Source organism: Mustela nivalis (assembly GCF_964662115.1).
Source record: "Mustela nivalis genome assembly, chromosome: 3".
Taxonomy (NCBI): domain Eukaryota; kingdom Metazoa; phylum Chordata; class Mammalia; order Carnivora; family Mustelidae; genus Mustela; species Mustela nivalis.
This window is the reverse complement of record NC_139022.1, coordinates 101,765,446-101,787,156: the sequence shown is the minus strand read 5'-3', so window position 1 is coordinate 101,787,156 and position 21,711 is coordinate 101,765,446. Positions and strand designations below refer to the sequence as shown.

The 21,711-nt window shown below is 42.4% G+C and overlaps 1 protein-coding gene across 5 annotated transcripts in view; it reads left to right on the top strand.

Moving 5' to 3' along the window:
• Positions 1-21,711, top strand: part of ARHGAP26 (Rho GTPase activating protein 26) — a 445,382-nt gene that overhangs the window by 110,984 nt on the left and 312,687 nt on the right. For all 5 annotated transcript variants that reach the window (XM_082725247.1, XM_082725249.1, XM_082725248.1 and 2 more), the window contains 3 exons: positions 4,739-4,840; positions 13,336-13,446; positions 21,295-21,399. In XM_082725247.1, coding sequence (XP_082581373.1) covers positions 4,739-4,840; positions 13,336-13,446; positions 21,295-21,399 — 318 coding nt within the window. The remainder of the gene's footprint in view (positions 1-4,738; positions 4,841-13,335; positions 13,447-21,294; positions 21,400-21,711) is intronic.

Genomic DNA, 21,711 nt, shown 5'->3' with positions numbered 1-21,711 from the left:
CCTTTTCGAAAGATGAATTCTTCAGGGTTCCGCTGTGCTGTGAGAAATCATAGGTAACCCTAGCTGGTTTGACTGGTAGTAGTAGGGTGTTAGAGGCCACCTGCAAAGAAGGTGTTTGCACTGGGATCAGTGAAAGCAGAAGGATTTACCAGATACTCTTCCTCTTTTTCTGGAACCCTGAGTTCTTCAGCCACAGTCCTGTGCGCCACCTGCAGGTGGTTTTGGGCAACATCACTCTGACGTGTAATTTCACTCCTCTGTGAAATGGCCTTGAGAGGTAGATGCCAATAGGTGGGGAATAGGTAACTGCAATATAATGAAGTGGGATCTGTCTCCCAACCCCACCTCCTCACCTAAGCACATGAGCTTCTGAAAATGAATGCAGTTAGGGTCTGAAAAAATGATGTTCAGTGAACGTTCTTCAGAGGGGTGGTTGACTGTAGTTTGAAGGATGGACCACAGCAAAGATTTTTCTTCCAGTTCTGTAGCACTTTCTACTAAATGTACACTTTACATTTATGAAGAAATTAAAGCTCATGGGTTTTGTATCAGAGATTAAGGAATGTAAAATTAAAAGGGAGTCTTGTTCCATAAAGAGTTTGTTCAAGACTTTGAATTTGCCATGAGTGTCCCTCCCAAGTTCTCATATTTGTAGGCCCAGTAATCAGTCCTTCCCCTTAGTGGCCTTGGGACCTGTGCTTCCTACTCATGATAACATATGGCAGTGGCTCTGGGGATGCTGAAAAGCTTAGAGGCCGCAGTGGAGCCGACAGACCTCCTTATCGTGTCCTCTTTCCAAGAGTCTTTCCTGCCTCTGAGCATGGATGCTTCTTATTCTGCCCTCTTCCCTCAGTCCCTGGTTTTGGGCATTCCCACAGTTGCCACAGAGGTGAAGCAGGAGTCTGAGAGGCCTCATTTTGGGTAATACCAGTGATTGTAATGACAGGAGCAGTTATTCTTCTGGGCATGGGTGGGGTTAGGGCTATAGAAGGTGAGAAGTAGAAGAATGAACGAATTTGAATAAAACCATCACTCATCAAAACGTGTTGCCTCTCATATATACTCTGATCTCTCATTCCTCTTGAATAGTGTGATGATGTTGGAGATGATTTTTCCTCCTCCTTCCTGTGTCACTTCCTTTTTTCTCTGTACTTGTTCCTCCCCTCCCTCTACATGACACATTTATATCCTAGTATTGTATACATTTAAGAGAAAGCAAAGAAACAGACTCTTCACCAGACAGGCTAGGCAGCAGACTAAAGAATACCTAAGAGCCAGCCAGGGCTCTTGAGCGGCCAAGTAGAAGTTTCTGAACTCTGCCTGTGCTAAAATTACCCTTCCTCCCCCTCTGGTGTGGCTTCAGTTGCTATAACAACCTGTTGCTACTTGCAAGAAGCAGAAGTTAGTGTTGGGTGTGAAGGCAGCCAGGGAGGAGGACCTGTGGGCATTCTGGTGCTAGCATAGCTGCCCTGTGGTAGGGCATAGCCCTGGAGCTGGGCATAACTGTGATCCTGGGTTCAGAATTCTGAGTTTGGAGGAATTTGTTTTTCCTCCAGGCGAGGTGCATTTAGAGAGCCGGGCTCTCCAGTGAAAGGAGAAGTTTATGGTGAAGAGGGGGCCCTAACCTCATTTGTTGCATTGGCATGCCAGCTTGGGGAGTAGCTGAACTTCTCTGTACCTGTTTCCTGATCTGTAGGATGAGGACACTGATAATATTTACCTTGTAGAGTTCTTATGAAAAAGATATGAGTAAACACACATACAGTGCTTAGAACAGTGCTTGTCATATAGGCTTTTTATGTTAGCTCTTAGATTCAATACATACAGTTCATTCATTTAAAAAAGATAAGTGAGTGCCTGCTTTGTGCCTGGCACCACACTACACACTGGTTTATGGTGGAGAACAAGTGAAGATGTACTGTGCTCCTGGTGTGGCTGAGGAGAACGACATGAAACAAAAAGATGTAAATAAGCATAATTTCAAATTGTGGTACGTGCTATGCAGGCTTCTCTCATGGGACCTTAGGCATGGGAAGGAAGTGGTGTTCTCAGTAAGGAGGAGGCACATTCAGATGATGGGCCTCTTGACCACTGTCACCGCGATAGCTGCCATTATTACTACTGCCATCATCATCATCAATACTGAATTTTATTGTGCATTTTCTGTGTGATGGGCCCTCTGCTAAGAGTGGTCTGTGGCTTATCTCATTTTATCCTAATAAGCCTGTGAGGGGGGTGGTGTTTTTATTCTTTGTTAAACACTCTCTGAGCTGAAAGTTACCTCCTGGAGTCCTCCTCAGTTTAATAGATGAGAGAATCCAGTTCTGAAGAGGGGAAGTGATTTGTTTAGAATTGATCCATGTAGAATTGGGAATCATTTCCAGAATCCCAGTTCTGTCCTTCATCCATTTAGGCGCCCACAGTGGATTCCCTGGAAGGCAAGCACCATCTTATATCTGAGTAGAGAATTTAAACTCACTAAGACTATCCTCTCAACTTAAGACCATTATCTTAGTAGAGTTATCCTCAGAGGTCTTGTTGCTGTTTTCCAGGACAGAAACTGCTTCCCTTTCTCGTTAGCTCTGGCTGTCCTCTTGAACATGGAATGTGGCAGCTCAAGTTGCCAGAAAGTCACAGAATGCTGGTGACTCATGTTCACTGGCCTTTTTTCACCTCTGGCCGGCTTGGCTCTTGCAGCACAGGGTTCTCCTTGGGGCTTGCTGACAGGCTGCTGGAGTGGATCTGTGAGCATGAAGTGGAGTTGGGGCCGTAGTGCAAAGTTGCTGATTTCTATGCAGGAAAGAGTTGTTTAAGTCAAGTGTCTAGCCTGTATGTACCCTTCTTCAAATTTGAAGGAGTAATGTTTCCTCGGGCTTTTTCCTCACTTGCTTCTGCATGTTGTGTTGTTCTTGTGGATAAGTAGTCTTCCAAGCAAAATTCAGGTTTGTAAAAATGATTACATGTCAGCTAACAAGGGTATGTGATGAGTCCTCCCACTTTGAAGGCTTAGAATCATGCTGTCAACCAGAAAAATGGATCTCTGATGTGGCAGGAGATTGTCAGGGCTTCAGGCGAGAGCTTCTTGGTGATTCCTGTGCCACTTAGGCTTCCCAGTGTTAAGCTCAGAGCATTTGTACTTACTGCTCTAGTGTTCTAGAAGGGTCCACCCTGTCCCTCAGATGATTAGCAGCTCACATTCCCTTCCCCAGTGAGGCCTCTATGGAGCACCCTATCTGTGGAATCTCTGACTGCACCTTATTTCCTTCATAGCACTTTTGGCTGCTGATAATTATTTATTTGTTTCTGGGTCAATTGTGTCTGTCCTACTAGAATACCCCTACCATAAGGCTTGGGACCACTTCTGCCTTGACCATTGGCTACAGGAGCCGGACACAGAGTGGTTACTTCATTCTTCATTTCACAAAGAATGGAGATGTCTCTGAGCTTCCTTATCTGGCTGCACAATTTTTTTTCTCCTCTATAGAGGCCTTGGAGTTGCAGAAAATTAGGTCCTGTGGGTTCCACCTAAGGCAAGAGTAAGACTGAGGGGCTCACTTAGTGAAATTGATCATGTTCATTAGGCCGTTGTCCACCATTTTCCAGCCTTCTTGCTTGCCATCCCCACTAGAAAGTGGATGGAAAAAAGAGACCGCCCGTGAATATACATCTCAGGTGCTACTGAGAGGTGGGCTTTGGAGGCAGCCTCTCTGGCCTCAGATCCCAGCTCTGTCACTTTCTATGACTTTTTACAAGTTAACTTCCCTAGATCTAAATTTCCTTATTTGTAAAATGGGAGATAAAAGTAGAATCTCAATGACTCAGTGATTTGGTGGTAAAGCAGGGATTATTAAGTGTATTATGATATTTATTATTTTTCATTTTGAAAGCTGTTAATGTAGGTAATAAAAACTTCCAATGTGAGAAGAATATCACCCATTGTCCCATTTCCTTAACTCGATTATTCTCGTTTTGCCATCTAATCTTTGTCTCTAGGTAGCTACACTCTATGTAGGATGCACCAAGTTTGTATCATATTAATAATTTACATTACATTATAAGCAACTTGCCATATGACTACCTCACCCTTCTATTTAAATTTACTAGATGTCCAACCCTTTCATGACCTCAAACCCTATCTATGGGCAGTGATGTTGCTTTAGCTTTTTTTATTTGTTTGTTACTGAGAATGATGCTTCTGTGAATTCATTTGTTTTCTTTTGAATCTTCATTCATTTTAAAGACCCACATGTGCTACTGTTGTGCCCAAGGATATTAGGTCTATATATTAAGGACTTTTTACCATTGTTAAAGCTAGAACTACCCTTATTCTAGATTTGTCCCACTTAAGATTTCAGTTGGATCTTTGTGCTCTGGAATTCGCTTCATAGGTAACTTTGCTCTGTTCTTTGCCCTTGAATATGCTTGAACTTAGAAATTGGAAATTTCTGTTTCACAATTGAGATTCTCAGGACATGGAATCCTGGCTTTGCCACTATTAAATACTGGTATTTACCTTGTTTCTGGCATTGTAGTGGTTCCTTTATGATAAATACTCAAAACCATTGGTCTGCTGTTGGCTGGGGAGTGGCTTTATTTAATGCACATTAAACAGCTGCGTTGTCCCCTGTTCTGGGTCTGAGGGAATGATGAAGCTATGAAATAGAACAGGCAGAGGTCTTGACAAGATTGCTTTTATTCCTGCAACATTTTACTTTTTCTCTTTTCCTCTTTTTGCCAGGAAGCCAAAAAGAAGTATGACAAGGAGACAGAAAAGTATTGTGGCATCTTAGAAAAACACTTAAATTTGTCTTCCAAGAAGAAAGAATCGCAGCTTCAGGAGGTAAGAAACTTCAGTAGTATCCTGAATAAGGTGTTCAAGTTCTGTGTGGTACAGGGGATGCGTGCTGGCTCACCTTTGCCAGAAAATCCTGAGGTTTGAAAAGACCTCACAAACCAGGAGCTTGACCTCGATCCCTCATCAGATGCCTGTTGCCTGTATTGCCCTTGTATCTTCCCGCCCACAGCACCCCTTTTCTGGCTGTCCAACCTACTAGTGGGATGGGTGCAGGTACTGCTGGTCAAGATCAAGCACCTCCTTATTGGGCAGCTCTAGTCACCAAAACGTGCTTCTTCCTTTCAAACTGAAATCTGGTTTCCTGTTTCTCTTACCCTTTACCTTGATTCTGCACTTTCTGTCTTACTTTTTGTCTTCCTACCTTATATCAGTAATTTGAGACATAAGCATCTGGAACACTTTGGTCATCCTTCTTTATTGTTCATACTATTGTTATTATTTTTTAAAGATTTTATTTATATATTTGAGAGAGGGAGAGAGCAGGAGGGGCAGGGAGGGGGCAGAAGGAGAGGGAGAAGCAGAAGCAGGCTCCCTCCTGAGCAGGGATCCTGACTTGGGGCTCTAGCTCAGGACCAAGGATCATGACCTGACCCCAAGGCAGAGCCTTAACCAACTGAGCCTTTGAGGTGCCCTGGTTGTTATTTTTTAAAAATTATTTCAACCAACCAAAAAAAAAAAAAATTACTTCAACCAGTACTTGATATTAGTTTGTCTTTCTTGCTTCCTTTTCTTTTTTCTTGAAGCGGGTTTTGTTATTCCTATGTTTTATGCTTTCGTAACTTTGTTTCTAAAAAAGGTAATTTATCTTACCTACCCTGAGCCTTTCTGGATTGACATGAAGAGTATGTTCACTTGGAAAGATAAGTTAGCTTTGCAGCTGTGGATCTCTGATCATTTTTGTTTAGTTCATGGAGATTTGCATAGTGGGGGTGTTTTATTCTTGGGAGACAGAGCAGTTTCTTTAGTGGAACTCCGAGGTTGACTACATGAATGTTATTTTGCTTTTAACAATTTGCTTGACCTTTCTCAAGTATGTGCTAAAGAGAGGCTGTGACTTCCAAGCTAGCCCTCATTCTTATTTCAGTTTTTATTAAAATTCCAGTTAGTTAACATATAGTATAATATTAGTTTCGGGTATACAGTCCAATGATTCAGCAGTTCCATACCTCACCCGGTGCTCATCAGGACAAGTGCATTCCTTAATCCTCATCACACATTTACCCCATCTCCCTGCCCACCTCCCCTCTGGTAACCTTCAGTGTGGTCTCTTTAATAAAGAGTCTGTTTCTTGTTTTTTCTTTCTCTCTCCTTTTCTTTGCTCATTTTTTTTTTTTCTTAAATACCACACAAGTGGAATCATATGATATTTGTTTTTCTCTGGCTGACTTACTTCACTTAGCATTATACTTTCTAGATCTAACCACATTGCAGCAAATGGCAATATATATATATTTTTGAAGTGCCTGAGTAATACTCCTCTGTAATTCTAAACTGCATCTTTTTTTACCCATTCATTAGTTGATGGACACTTGTCAAGCTAGCCCTCATTCTTGAATTTACTTTGTTTTTGAGCAAATACCATGCAGTATTTCTGTTAGGTGAAAGTTACTCTGCAGATCCTGTGGTTGAAGGTTGAACAATGACAATTCCTCAGGAGATGGTGAAGTCAAGTCCCCTGCCAACAAGGTCCTCAGGAACATCTGGTTCTCAGAACTCTCTGCTTTGATATGGGAGTTTAAACCAGTTGTGTAAGTGACAAACGGGGCCCAGTAGCGACTCTGGCAACAAGTGTTTGTGGTGGGCTTTGCAGACCAGTTCTTAGCCAACCAACCAAAAGCAACTGAGCACTTGGTTTGAACTGTGGGGGGTAGAAAACACTAACCTATCTCTGAAAATCTTGTGCCTGTCTAGGGAAAAAGCAGCAAACACATGGCAAGGTGATTCTTGAAGATAGCATAGCTACTCAGGTAAATCTTGTCAAATACACTTGAGAAGGCTAAAGAAAACCTATTTTGAGTGGATTGTATATAAAGTACTGAATTCATTGAATGGAATCCCAGCTGTACATGGGGTATGAGCCCTGGAAGATGCTCATAAGTGGTCGTTCATGCTAAGTGTGTAAATCCATTTAGGATCTATCCTGATGCCCTCACTTTCTAGTTATCTTTCTTTGGGTATCATTTGGCATTTAAGGTTTGGAAACTACATTTAAAGATAGTCTTTTTGGCTGCAACTCAGAATGACCAGAGCTGGCCAGCTCTGTAGTTTCTAAGCAGTTAACAGGAGTCAGTGTCCTTAAGAGTTGAGCAACGACATGATTGTTCCAGCACCTACTGGTGTTGAGAGGCCTGTAGTACAGTTGGTCTGTAGGCATGGCATCCCCCAGAGTGAGGATGCTTCTCCAGTCTGTTCCCTCTATTCCTGAATCCTGCTGATATGGTCTGGGATGAGTCCAACATACTCTTTTAAGGCTACACCAAGCCCTCTCCTGAGATAGCATGGTGTCAGGACCACAGAACTGGGTGGCAAAGAGATATCTAACTTCAGGGTCTGCTGTGCCATAAAGTCACTGTGTGATCTAGGACAAGTGTTCATCTCTCTGAGCTTTTAGTTCCATTTTTTATAAAATACAAACTATCTATTCTGTGTACTTAATGCATGAGAAGGCAAATTATGGCTGCTAAACAAATAAAAAGTACTAACCACAAGACTGGCTTATTTTTTCCCATCCCTTTTTTGAAAATGGATGGTACTCTCTTCCTCACTAACTTCATATGTTCAGGTTACTAAAATAGAATACCATAGACTAGGTAGCGTATAGAGACAGAAATTTAACTCTCGCAGTTCTGGAGGTTAGGAAGGCCAATATTAAGGCGCTGGCAGATTTAGTGTCTAGTGAGAGCTTGCTCCTGGTTTGTAAATGGCTGTGTTCTTGCTGTGGCCCACGTGGTAGAAGGACTAAGGGAGCTCTCCTGGGTTTCTCCTATAAGGCCACTCATCCCATTCATGAGGACTCCACCCTCATGACTTGATCACCTCCCAAATGCCACACCTCTAAGTGCTGCCACACTGGAGGTTAGGTTTCAGCATATGAGTGTTGTCAGGGACACAAACATTAGTCCATAGCACTGACCTGGCCAGTTATATGTATTAGTGGGCATTTCTTCATTATGTTCTTTTGTTACAGTTCGTTGTGTGCTTGTCTTTGACCCAGTCAAAGTACTTCTAAGTACTTTCTAAGTACTTTGTAAGGCAAGGAGCAGGCTGTAGGTTTTTCAGAAACATCTGGGTCAGTTCTCAAGGATTGCTTTTTAGTTGTACCTTAGCTGAATTGAATTGATAAAAGTACTATTATAATACTTTCACCATCACCAACAATAATAGTAGGAAGTATTTACTGAATGCTTATTTTTATACTGGGTACTGTGTTAGGCACTTCATTTGGAACCTTCTCAAATCCTTACCACCTTCTTGCGAGGTACAGATGTATTCCCTTGATTTTACATATGAGGAGGTTAGGGCTTGAAGGTGTTAAATAGCCTGCTCATAGCTCTTCAGTGAGGTTGTGCACACTGGATTCTGTAGTTCTTTTCTCTTACCTCATTGTGCCCTTCTGCTTGTCTTTCTGTCTTGGGAAGGTGGGACATTGCTGGGCTGCCTGTAAGTCGTTGTTATTCAATGCACATATCATGAAAATAGAATTGGCCTGAAGGAGGGACCTTGATAATCTTCTGGTTGAACCTCCTGGAAATAGATTTGAAGTAACTGGGTTCTTTGCAGAGGTCGATTTATTCAAGGTCTTTCAGCTATTTAGTGATGATTTCTTCACATTTATTAAAAAATCAACTTAGGAACGTGACTAAATACCTAGTGCACTTTTAATGAAATCTCCTTTCTTTGATTATCCAGAATTTTTCCCTGATTGCAGGCCTCAGAACTGAATACCTTTAAGATCTAGCCCATCCCCACATCCTGGTGGGTAAAATCATAGCTCAGTCATGTGGAATGACACTGCCATCTAGTGGATGATTCTTTTAAAAAAATCAGCTATTTTTCAAGAGCTATGAAGCTTCAAAGAAAATATTCACTTAACAAATGTACACTACACGCTTCTGTGAGTCTATTCAGGTGTTGAGCCAATTGTGGAGAGTGAAATGAATGATTGGCTTCCTGGAACTTTTAGTCTAGGACAGGGCCTCTTTTCCAAGAAGCATAAAATGGTTGGTGTGTCTCAAACAAGCTGGGAGATTCACTGCTTCTCAGGTAAGAAGTGGAGAAACGATTTTGAGTGGCCAGCCAGGTGGGCTGGGCTCTTGACCTGTGAGTCCATTGCAGGATGGGGGTCTAAAAGATATGTTGAATTCTGTGGCCCAGATGAGAAGGGACATTAGCAGGAGAAACATACCATTCCACTTGGATTTTTTCTTCCCTTTCCTTTGGAAATGCATCAAGTTAGGCATTTCTTCTGAGAACTGGATCACTATTGGCCACATAGAGATCAATTCATTCATTCCTCAAATCTCTCTTGAATACTTATTAAGGGCCTGGCACTGTTCTGGAAGATGGGATAGTAAAATGGAAAATGAGACTAAGTCTTTGCTCTCATTGACATTATATTGCTGTAGGCAAAATACTAGAATAGAGAATCATAGAATTGAATTTTATATAGTGATAAGGAAACAAATTGGGAGGAAGGAAGGAAGTCTTTGTTTTATGTACAATAATGTGGTTAATAAAGTCTTCTCTAAAGAGGCTAATATTTGAATGGAAACCAGAAGGATAAGAAGGACGACCAAGAGAAAAGCTTAGGACAGTGTTCTTTAAATTGTGGGTATGTTGGTTTGCCTGGCTGGTTCAGTTGCTAGAGCGTGTGATTCCTGATCTCAAGGTTGTGAGTTCGAGGCCCACTCTGGGTGTAGAGATTACTTAAACTGTTTTTAAAAACTGTGTGTGTCATAAAAATCTGGACTACTGGGTCATGAAATGCAGTAGAGGAGGCTAGAACAGAAGAAGCCTATAGAGGCATGTTTTTTTCAGGTCATAATATAAAAAAAAGGTGTTTCTTACTGTGTCTTAAAGTTTTTTTTTTTTTTAAATTTTTTATTTTTTATAAACATATACTTTTATCCCCAGGGGTACAGGTCTGTGAATCACCAGGTTTACACACTTCACAGCACTCACCAAATGTGTCTTAAAGTTTTAAAAATTTTTGTATTTATCAAGGAAAAGAGGTTTATCAGCAGAAGGAACACCCAAGTGCAAAGATTGATTGGCAGGAAAACATTTGGAATGTTACAGGGCAGCGAGTCTATCTCGGGGCTGGAGCATGGTGAGAATGCTTTGGAGGGAGGCTGGGAGGAGGGATAGGTGGGCAGGTCATAGAGTATTTTGTAGACATGGTAGAAGCCAGATAAAGGCATTGAGGGGGTTGTGAGAAGCTCTGGCTCAAATTTGAAGAAAGCTCTTCTGGTTGCTGGGTGCAGACTGGATTGGGGTGGTGGGGAGAAGGCGAACAGGGAGACCAGTTAGGAGAGGAGTATAATCACCCAAAGACTCAATGGCTGACTTAGGGGAGGAGCTGGGATCGAAGCCCAGCAGTACTGGTGGTAGTGACAGCAACTGTGCACACAGCATCTTTTGGTATTCAAATTGCTCATATCCTTAAGCTCATTTTCTCTTGAAAATAGCTCCCCTGCAGAACAAGGGCAGATACCATCTCCAGCCTCCAGGTGTGGGAAGGAGACCCAGAGAGGTTAAGGGACTTGAGCTGGTCTCTCTAGCTAGAGAATGCTAGAACTGCAAGTGCACGCCAGTTGTTTGCCATTAGCTCTCTGGCTGATGCTGGGCTCTGCTATTTGTCTCAGAGGAGTTTCCTCCATTGCTGCTTAACTGCAGGAGCCACTTTGCACATTTCCTGAATGACCCTTTCTTCCGTTGCAGTGTCAGTTGGCAAGCCTGAGCAGGGAGAATGTTGGAGGTGTGTGGGTGGTCCGGGGAAGTAGATGCATCCCTGGTGGAAGTGTGTTGGATTTGCACTACGAGGAAATTAAAGGCTGCGGGAACATATGGGGCTTAGTTGGCAGGAGCCCAGGTGGAAGGGATGTCAGCCCAGAGGTCTGAACCACCATACCTTGGGGGCGGGGAGGGGGGGTGGTGGTGTGCAGCATTTCTGAAACCGTGTCTCCGAATAAAGATCTCTCAGTCCTGGGCGCCTGGGTGGCTCAGTGGGTTAAAACCGCTGCCTTTGGCTCAGGTCATGATCCCAGGGTCCTGGGATCGAGGCCCGCATCAGGCTCTCTGCTCAGCTGGGAGCCTGCTTCCTCCTCTCTCTCTGCCTGCTTCTCTGCCTACTTGTGATCTCTGTCTGTTAAATAAATAAATAAAAATCTTTAAAAAAAAAAAAAAAAGATCTCTCAGTCCTCAGATGCCAACTTGCTCTGCTTGGAGGCTTAGAAAATGTCCCCAGGCTTAGCCTTTCATTTTGCTTTTGTTCAGCACTACTCAGTAGACTAGCTTCTGTGTATTAATACGTTGATCTGGGAGGAAGATGCTCACAGGAGAGTGGGATGGGCTATTTGTGCTCTCCCAGAGTTTGTAATCTTCTGTTTATTTACATGATTTTAAAAAAAATTTTTTAATTTTTTTTATAAACATATAATGTATTATTAGCCCCAGGGGGTACAGGTCTGTGAATCTCCAGGTTTACACACTTCACAGCACTCACCATATCACATACCCTCCCCAATGTCTGTAACCCCACACCCTCTCCCTACCTACATGATTTTTAAATATCTCTTTTCTTCACTATGCTATGAGCTCCACAAAGGAAGTTTCTTTTTGTTCATGATGGTTGAATGAATGAATGATTTGTCAAGTCCTTTAGAGAGAAAGATAGCCATGCCATATTTGGTGTAATGGCAGCTAAGATATGTCCCAAGTTTATTCTGTAGGGATCTTGACAAGGGAGCACAGAAAGACATGGTTCTTTGGGGGCTTTTCGTATCTTTGTGAAGTATGTTGTAGAATGGTTTCTGATCCTTCCGTTTTTAAAGAGAGCAGAGATGTGTTTCCTACCAGCAGGGGGGATTCATTTCTATTAAAAAATACTGGGTGGCTCAATTGGTCAAGCATCTACCTTTAGCTCAGGTCAGGATCCTGGGACCCTGGGATGGAGCCCTGCGTCAGAGCCCTGCTGAGCAGGGAGCCTGCTTCTCCCTCTCACCTTCCCCACCCCCCACTTGTGCTCTCTTGCAAATAAATAAAATTGTTATATATATATATATATATACACACACACATATATATATATATGTGTGTGTGTATATTTTGTCATCGAAAATGTGCATTCATTGTAATTATCTGCTTTGAGAGATTGAGGTGACAGCAAAGCCGCAGAAAGTCTATGAGCTTTATTGTGATAGTTGCAGTACTTCGCAGCATAGCATTTGCTATTACACACACACACACACACACACTCTCTCTCTCTCTCTCTCTCTCTCTCCCCTCCCCCTTATTTTTTCCTCTGGCATCTATGTCCCACATCAGTGGTTTAATTGTACTCCGTGTGGTCCTTTTCAGGTGTCCCCTCTCTCACATTTGCAAAGAGGGAGGACTGAGGCTAGGTTGGGGTAATGTAATTACTCTGCTGGGGTAAACTGACAGTTTGTGCTTTGACAACAAAGAAAGTATGGGAAACTTATGTGGAAATGACCTTTTCTGAGGTTCCCTGCCCTCTAACAGCTTATTTGGTTCATTTTTGATGGGATGTGGATATCCCTGCAGGTGTTTTTTGTTTTTTTTCTTTTTTCCTCCTTCAAGATTTGTTTTCCATGGAGCCCCGGTCTACCCCAGGGTGTGGAAGGCAGTACAGACTACTAGGTTAAAGATGGTTGAGGTGCAGGGCATCTGAGTGGCTCAGTCAGGGAAGACTCAACTCTTGGTTTCTGCCCAGGTCCTGATCTCGTGATTGTGCTATTGAGTCCCACTGTGGAGTCTGCTTATAGTTTCTCTCTTACTCCCCCCACCCCCCACCCCTGCCATGCACTTGCTCTCTTTCTTTTTCTCAAAAAAATAAGTACTTCTTTAAAAAAAGGTGATGAAGGGTCTTGGAGGCAGATTCACAAGTACAGAAATCCTAATTCTTCCGTGTACCTGCTGCTTCAGGTTCCCTAACGTCAGTAGGTTTCATTTTCTTCCTGTGAATTAGAGGTAATGAGAATGTCTTCTTCTTAGGAATGGAATGATGATTAAATAACTATAGTTAATGAGGAGCGAGTAATGTAAAATATGTCCACCTGAGGGCTTGGTGCCTGACACAAAGTCAGGTGCCCAGGTGAGTACTGTCATTATTCTTAGGTCTATTTCGTGCTGTTTGCGTTGTTTTTAAAAACCATCTCCAGAGATTTTTTCTGGCCTGCTTGCTGAATACTCTCCTTGGGTAGTAACCAATTTTTTTCTCTGAAATTCTTTCTTGTTTGTAGGCAGACAGCCAAGTGGACTTGGTCCGGCAGCATTTCTATGAAGTATCGCTGGAGTATGTCTTCAAGGTGCAGGAAGTCCAAGAGAGGAAGATGTTTGAGTTCGTGGAGCCTGTAAGTAGATGCTCAGGGTTTTGTGGTGTACCCACACTTTGGTCTCCAACCCTCATTTCACTACTTAGATTACAAAATGCTCTAAGTTGCTGATGAAGAGGTTGACCAGCCCCGGGGCTGTGCCTCCTGCTAAGTCATAGTGCTCTGTCGATCTGACTGACCCTGGATTGTCCCCAGAGGCCATTCCTGGGCAACCTGAGTGGTAGTGATGGTGCATTCAGGGGTAGTTGCTTCCTTAAGTCCCCCTTCATTCTGCTAATTGGTGTCTAAGTGGAAAGAGGGCAAGGGAGGTTTAAATCTTGCCCGAGAGTAGTGATTACACCCTAACTTTTCACCCTCCTATCCCTTTCTTTCTCCCTCAAATAATCCAAATATAGTAGTTGCCCAAGGAAAAAGGGGAATGTACATACTACTTTCCTCTTTTTGTCTGCTCAATTCAAAGCCCCTCTAAGCTCCTCCCATGCATTAAAATGTGCTATTACATAACGTGATTTCTCCTTGTAGTTTGTTAAAACTGGGCAGAGAGGAGATTGTGTTTAGTGAACCATAATGGGATTTGGACTTGGTCACTGTGTCCCAGTGGGTATAAAAGGGTGTCACGTAGAAACAAGTCTGGCTTTAGTTGAGGCCACCTTAGCCTGGTCATGGCTCACGGGTGCTGCCCTGCCCCACTGTGGCCCCCCAAATGCACATGGCCAGGATATCCATGTACCACCAAAAGAGCATGTGGGCCTCAATTTAAAACTCCTACAGACCTGGGATTCTTTCTTAAAAATGCTGGCTGTGATTGAGACCCCCAGCTTTGGGTCTCTATAGAAACAAGATTCTTAGCTACCTAGATTTAAGAAAGTGATTTTCTTAGGCAACAGAATAAAATTGTAAGAAACTGAAAGAAAATAACCACTCTTTTTAGTAAAGAGTGTTCTGTGCTCTATTTCTAACTTACAGACTTCTAGGATGCTTTTTAGGCATGTAGACTCACTAATAGTTTTATCAGAATCCCATTGGCTTTGGGATCTGATGCTTTGAATTTTTTTTACTATACTGAAAAAACTGGGATTCCACTCTCTGTCACTTCATCTGGCAAATTCCTTGAGGTTTTGAATTACTTCATTCTTCTTATCTGAAAATTAGAAACTTTAAAGCCAACTTCCTATCTAGCGGTGGTCTCTGTCACAGTTCAGGTCAAAATCCTCATGTTTCTGCAGAAGCCATCTGTCAGAGAAAGTGAGCTTATTGATTTCCCTGCTTAGGACACAGAGCTGTTAAAGCCAGCGTTTCAATGAGAGCTTTACTGAAGACTGTTTCCTCTGGTGTGGGCAGGCATTCAAAAGCTGTTGTAGATTGAGGCTTGGGTATGTTTAATTGATTTTACCAGAATTTGTAGAGGAAAACAATAGTGTGATTGTAATAATCTTTTGTGCACTTTGATATTATTCTGCAATTGCCTGCTTTTGAAGTCTTGGATTTTAATTGGTCCATCTTCTTTGAGGTGATTTTTTTGTCGTTGTCGCTGTCCACTTTGACCTCCCAGTAGGTGTTCCTAGTGAGTCAGGTACTACATCTGTTAACTTTTGCTGGGTGACAACCACAAAACCTCATATAGCAGTAGACATTTATTTCTTCTAAATCTGGGTGTTTCAGCCAGTCTGGTCTGGACTCAGCTGGATGACTGCTGATCTAGATGGGCTTTCCTTCTCCTCATCCTCCTTTTCTTTCTCCTCTTCCTTTTCTTTTTTCCTCCTCCTTCTCCTTCTCATTCTTCTTCTCTTCCCCCTCCCCCCTCCTCTTCCCCCGCCCCCTCATCCCTCTCCTCTCCTTCCTCTTCCCCCTTCTTTTTTTTAAAGAAACCTTCAAGGAATAATCCTTCTACTTCCTGAAACTCACTTTTAGTATATCAGCATCTTGAGTTTTTGAAAGGCAGCATTATCATTGGTAAGGGCTCCAGAGCCAGATGGCCTAGGTTTAAATCTCAGCTCAGCCATTTCCTAGCTGTGTGTTCTTTGGGGAAGTTACCTATCTTTCTGAGCCTTAGTTTCCTTATCTACAACATGAGTATAATAATATCACCTACTATATAAAGATGTTAGTGCACCTAAATGTTTATAGGAGCAATGTCTGTAATAGCCAAACTATGGAAAGAGACTAGAGGTCCATCAACAGATGAACGGATAAAGAAGATATGGTGTATATATATACACAATGGAATACTATGCAACCATCAACCCCCCTCCCCCCAATCTTGCCATTTGTAACATGGATGGAACTAGAGGGTATTATGCTAAGCAAAATAAGTTAATCAGAGAAAGACAGTTATCATATGATCTCTTTGATATGAGGAATTTAAGAGGCAGGGCATGGGGGTCATGGGAGGAGGGGAGGGAAAAATGAAACAAGGTGAGGGAAGACAAATCATAAGAGACTCAATCTCAGGAAACAAACTGAGGGCTGCTGGAGGGGAGGGGGAGGTAGGAATAGGGTGGCTGGGTGAAGGACAATGAGGAGGGTATGTGGTATGGTGAGCACTGTGAATTGTGTAAGACTGGTGATTCACAGACCTGTACCCCCGAAACAAACAATATATTACATGTTAATGGTAAAAAAAAAAAAAAGGAAAAAGAATGTAAAGATGTTAGGAAGAATAACTTAGTTTATGCATGTATGATGCTTAGAATAGAGGGAATCAACCTACTTAGCGCCCAGTTAGTATATAGTTGCTAACTAGCACCCAGTCAACCAGGGTCTGCTCAGATGAGCAAATGAGTCAAGTGGCAATATTAACAGGGCCTACCTGTTATAATAGAAAAATTCTTGGTAAATCTGAAAGCATTTACTCACTACCAGAAAAATTGCTGAAGATCCCATTGCTGTTTCTGAGGAGTTCAAAGCCTCATTAGGGAAATATGATGAATGTAGTAGAGAGGTAGCCAAGGGAGCAAGCAGCTCAGTGCCAGTTGGGTCAGGAGGGATCATGTGGAGAAGTGGCAGAGGGGTTTCAAGAGTGGAAAACTGTTACGATTTGTGATTGTGTCCCAGGCCATGCATTGAGGCACCTGGAAAGCTAATGAAAAAAATTTCTGGTTGGAATAAAAGGAAAGTGATAGGATCTTGCCCACAGTTAAATGAGTTGGTTGAGAAGGCTGCATGTAGAATTCACATGTTCAACCTTCACTTTTTATAGAAGTAAACATGGCTTAACCCACCACCTCATGAGGTCATGGGCCAGTCAGTGCTTCGGGAGCTGTGGATAGTGTGAGGATTGATCCAGAACACTGCTGATTAGATCTGTGGTTGTCAAAGTCTGAGGAATGCAGACTCTCAGGTTCTAACCCAGACCCAAAAATTAGGGAGTGGGGCCCAGTCATCTCTCTTTCAGTAATCCTCTAAGGTGATTCTGTGGCACTTTTAAGTTTGAGCCCCTGGCTGAGATGATGCAGAAGACCCTGAAATAATAGCTGATGATGGGGTGTAACTGTGTTATATGCTAATGATCCCTTCACCTTCATAATGTCCTCCAGTCCTTACACTGTCTCTGAGGGTAAATGATTGCTGTTCCATGTCTGTTTTCAGATGAGGAAATGGAAGCACATTTGTTCTTTAAGGTGACATCTGGTACCTGGCAGAAGTGGCATGATCTGGCTCTTAGTCTCTCTGAAACAGTATTTGATTGCTTATATGTGGAAAGAAAACCAGCAAAAAAAATTTATTGAAATGAATTTCTGGGGCACTTGGTGTGGGTATTTGTATTTTGAGGTGGTTGCAGTCAAGGGAATCTTCCAGCCATTCAAGGAACCTCCATGCTTACTGACTATGTTTATTTGTTTCTTAGAAAGTAACTTCAAGTACCAGGATGTTTCTGACCTTCAGAAAAAAGAAACAAAATTTTAGTGTTCCAGGGAAGAAAATTCAGACTTCTGGGATCTAAACCATATTTTTGTGTGTGTGCTCTGGAAGCCTTTATTTTCTTGTTGAGGTACTAAATGTTCTGGAGATTTTGGATTGCAGATAATGACATCCTGATTTCTTGAAGGTGAAGCCACGTTCCATCTGTTCTCTGAGTTTTCATAATTGAAGGTTATGGAGTGCTACAGAGAACTCATTCCCCACATTCATCAGACATTGCATTCTCTGAGTTGTACCTTGAGAATATTTTTTGGTGCTTTGCCTTCCTGTCCTTTCTCACTACTTCTGCCCCATCGTAGATCTTATTTTTTCCTTTGATTTGTTGCATACTATCTTGGGTTCCCCCCCTTCCTCAGGCCGGGCTGGACACTGCCACCACAGTGTATCTTATAACACATCCATCTAAGTATATCTGTCTCCTGAACAGCTCCTGTCGGCACTTCTGTGCTAAGGCTATTACATAGGTGATCTCTGTCTTCACCACCACCCAGTACAGTAGTAGGTCACATTAGTGTCCTCCTGGAAAAGCGGAGTACAGGACATTACATGGCGCGCCCCTTGCAGCTTTTCATCACTCTACTATCTGCCCTTCTCTTTGTCATGCAAATGAGTCATTGTTGGTGGTTATATTTGGAGGGCTACCATAACCAAGTACCACCAACTGGGTTCTCAGAACAAAAACTGACTGCCTCTCATAGTTCTAGAGGCTAGAAGTCCAAGATCAAGGTGTCAGCAGGGCCATGCTCCCTCCGAAAGCTGTAGGGAGGTTCTTGTTTCTTCCTTGTAGCGTCTGGTGGTTTGCTGGCAGTATTTGGCATTCCTTGCTTAATAGGTACATCACTGTTCTCCCAGTCCTCATGTGGGTGTGATCTCTCTGCTTCTCTGTCCAAATATCCCCTTTTTATGAGGCCACTGGTCATTTTAGATCAGAACCTGTGGTCCTGATTTTTAACTTAAATATCTCCATAAAGTCTCTATTTTCAAATAAAGTCACATTCTGTTACTGGGGTTAGGACTTCAACATAATTTTTTTGTCAGCGTTGGGGGAACACTATTCGGCCTATAACAGTAGCTTTATTCTATGAATGGAAACAACCTAAATTTATCAGATAGTCCAGAATGGTACAATTGTCACCAAGTGGAACACTTACATTTTTGCTCACTTAAAAAAAAAAAAAAAAAAAAGTATGTGTGTGTGTGTGTGTGTGTGTGTGTATGTGTGTGTGTATAACTAAAAAATATCTATTCTTATTTTCTTGCAGACAACATAGCTAAATACACACACACATGTGTGTGTGTGTAACTAAAAAATATCTATTCTTATTTCCTAGCAGACCTGTTCCTATTTCCTAGCAGACGTGCTAGGAAATAAGAATAGATATTTTTTAGTTATTTTTCTGAAGAGAATAAGGAAGGGGGTCCTTGAAGGCAAAAGGAGGTGGGGCAGGTCTTTCTTTGGTATTTCCTTTGTTGTGCTATGATTCCGTGGCTCTGACTGTTCAGGGAGGAGTCTTTATGGCTGTGCTGACTTATCTGCCAACCAAGGTGAGGCTACAATAAGCTTATCCTCTTTGTGTTTGAGTACAAGCATTTCTTTGAGGCAGATAGACGATCCCATCTCTGGGGTCTTTCTGTGGGCCTCACCCAGCCCTCTGTGGAGTAGACTTTCATTTCCCACTGGGTAGTGGATTCATGCAATGTGTGGGAAGGGGATGTCAGGAGGTGGACCAGGGGAAGAGAGATGCCGCCAGGGGAGAAGGGAAGTGGGCCAAAGATAACAATATCTATGGAATCATTTCCCATAGAGAAGCGGACAATCAAGCATGATAGCAAAGGAAGTGAAAACCAAAATAAATACTAGGAACTCTCTGCCTTGGAGTACTTGTATGCATGCCCAGGTGGTGTCCTAGGGAGCTATTGGAAGATATTTAATTACCTTGGGCAAGAGAGGCCCTGTTGACTTTAAGTGGAAGATAAATTAGAGTTAACAGGAGAAATGACTTTAGAATTAGCTGCTTATCTTCTGTATTATTCTGTAGGAGTGGATGATTCAGTGCCTTGGAAAAGTGATGGGCACAGCTTTCGAAAATGGAGGGCGAGGGGTGGAGGGAAGGAAAAGATAAGAAACAATAGTTTTCACTGTGAACGCTGACACTAGGTTTGGCATAAGTGTCTTTTCTTCTCTATTACTGGAGTCATCTAGGAAAGGAAAGCCTAAGCTTTCCTTTCAAAAAAAGTATTTTATATAGTGGAAGTTCAATAGCTTCCAACATCTTTCAAGAAAAGAATTTATTATTAGTCTTTGGTGATTCTATGTGGTTTACCACTCATTCATTGATTTATATAAGTGATCTGTTTATGGTGTCACAAGATATTTTTTGAGCCAGACATCTTTGACCAGCAAGGCCTGTTTTCTGACCTCCCATAAGGATCTAAAGGGGTAGTTGCCCTGGAGACAGTAGCAGTAGGTTATCATATTATTTAAAAGCAGGGTTTTGCCTTACTTCACAGTATAGAGCTCTTTGATCAACTGGGCTGGGCATGTGTCTCAATCCAAAAACCATTCTTTGCTCGTAACTCAGGTAGAGTAGCACCTACCTTAGTGCTTCCCACTCCTGCCACAAGCCAGGTGGGAGATGAACAGGGGTGGGCTGAGTTTCCCTTGCCATCATTGTTAGGACTACCTCTTAGAAGAGGAGAGTTAGGTGAAAAATAAAGTGAGAATATGTTTAATTACTAGTATGTTTGTTTTAGGAACTGGAAAATTAAATACCGATATAAAGCAAGGCACCTGCATCTTGTTGTAACATGTGTTAGAGGCAGATCAGGGAGGTCAGAGTAGACTACTCAGAGAATGTGAGTTGAAAAGTTTGAGTTAGAACAGGGATGGAGTCCCCAAATGCAGTACAACAGAACTTGTGACAAGGTAAAGTTCTGGTTTGTCTAAAACCTTGTTGAAGCTTTTATTACAATCCTTTCTCCAGGTTGAAATTTGGAACTGAGGCAGGAAGCCTAGAACTTGGGAAGGGGCCAGGGAAACCCAACAACAGTAGCTTTGTGTGTAGGTTCTGGGAGGAAATAAGGTAGGAATATTGGTTGAGCCTAGAGAAGTGAAGACTGGCAGGGCGCAGGGAGGGAACATTCATAGTTCTCAGAGTGTGAAGGTGTGTTGTGAGAATCAGGCTGAGTAGATGTTTTCACTTTTCACTGAATATAAGACTACAAAGTGAATGGATTTAGTACTTTTGAGCTCGAGGGGATGATAATTTAGGGAAACCGTCATAACTGAAGATGTGGGAACATGGGAATATTTTAATAATAGCATCCCTAGTGTTTATTGTGGATAGTTTAGGGACAGCCCAGAAGCACATTTGAGCTGAAGTCTGAGCCGGGTGATTTTTTTTGATTTAGCTTTGCCTGTTATATGCTGCGAACTCAGGACATACCATCTTCCTCTTCTCCTCTCTCTGTTGGCTGTCAATATAACTACACTTTTCTGGGTGGTAACCTGATAATACAGATGTATTTGATGGAGACTGTGTTGGACTTGAAGGAGACTGGTCTTCAATTTCTGAAGAAATGATTTTCTTTGAAGGTACTGAGGCTCCGATTAAGAGCTTGGATGCTGATGGTGAGGAGACCTGGTTTCAAATCCTGGTTGCTGCTTACTTTGTCTTTTGGAGCAAGTTACTTAACCTCTCTGAACTTGCTTTCTCAATATGAAAATGGAGACAACAGTAGTACTTACATGCTAGGCTGTTAGGAGCATTTAGTGAGAGCAATCATATGTTACCAGTGCCTGGCATTCAAGGAAGCTTAGTAGGTGATAGCCATTTTTGTTACCGTATTTTAGCTTTTCAGATCAAGGTTCGGAACTCAGGTTAAAGCTGCATAATACCTGTTCAGCATGCTAATGTGGACTCTGCCCTTCTTCTTTCATTGCAGCTCCTGGCATTCTTGCAAGGACTCTTCACTTTCTATCACCATGGTTATGAGCTGGCCAAGGATTTCAGCGACTTCAAGACTGAATTGACCATTAGCATACAGAATGTGAGTGGGCAAAGGGATAAGCTTCCTTTCCCTGGTTGAGGAAAGGAAAGAACACAAAGTATGGGTCTGATTGCATAGAGATCACTTATTTGGATTGGAACACAGATGAGGACGATGGGTCTCGCTTGGGTTCAAAGGGCAGCTGGGGGCAGGTATTTGTAGGGTGCTTGGTGGCCCCAGGTTAGAACATCATCCTCTTTTCCATTATTTCTAAGCACTATTTATGTTCTCGGAAGTCCTGCTGATATTTTTGTTTTAAATCTGTAGCACCAGAGTCAGGATTTCCTTTGGCAGTGCAAGGTCCGGCCTCCC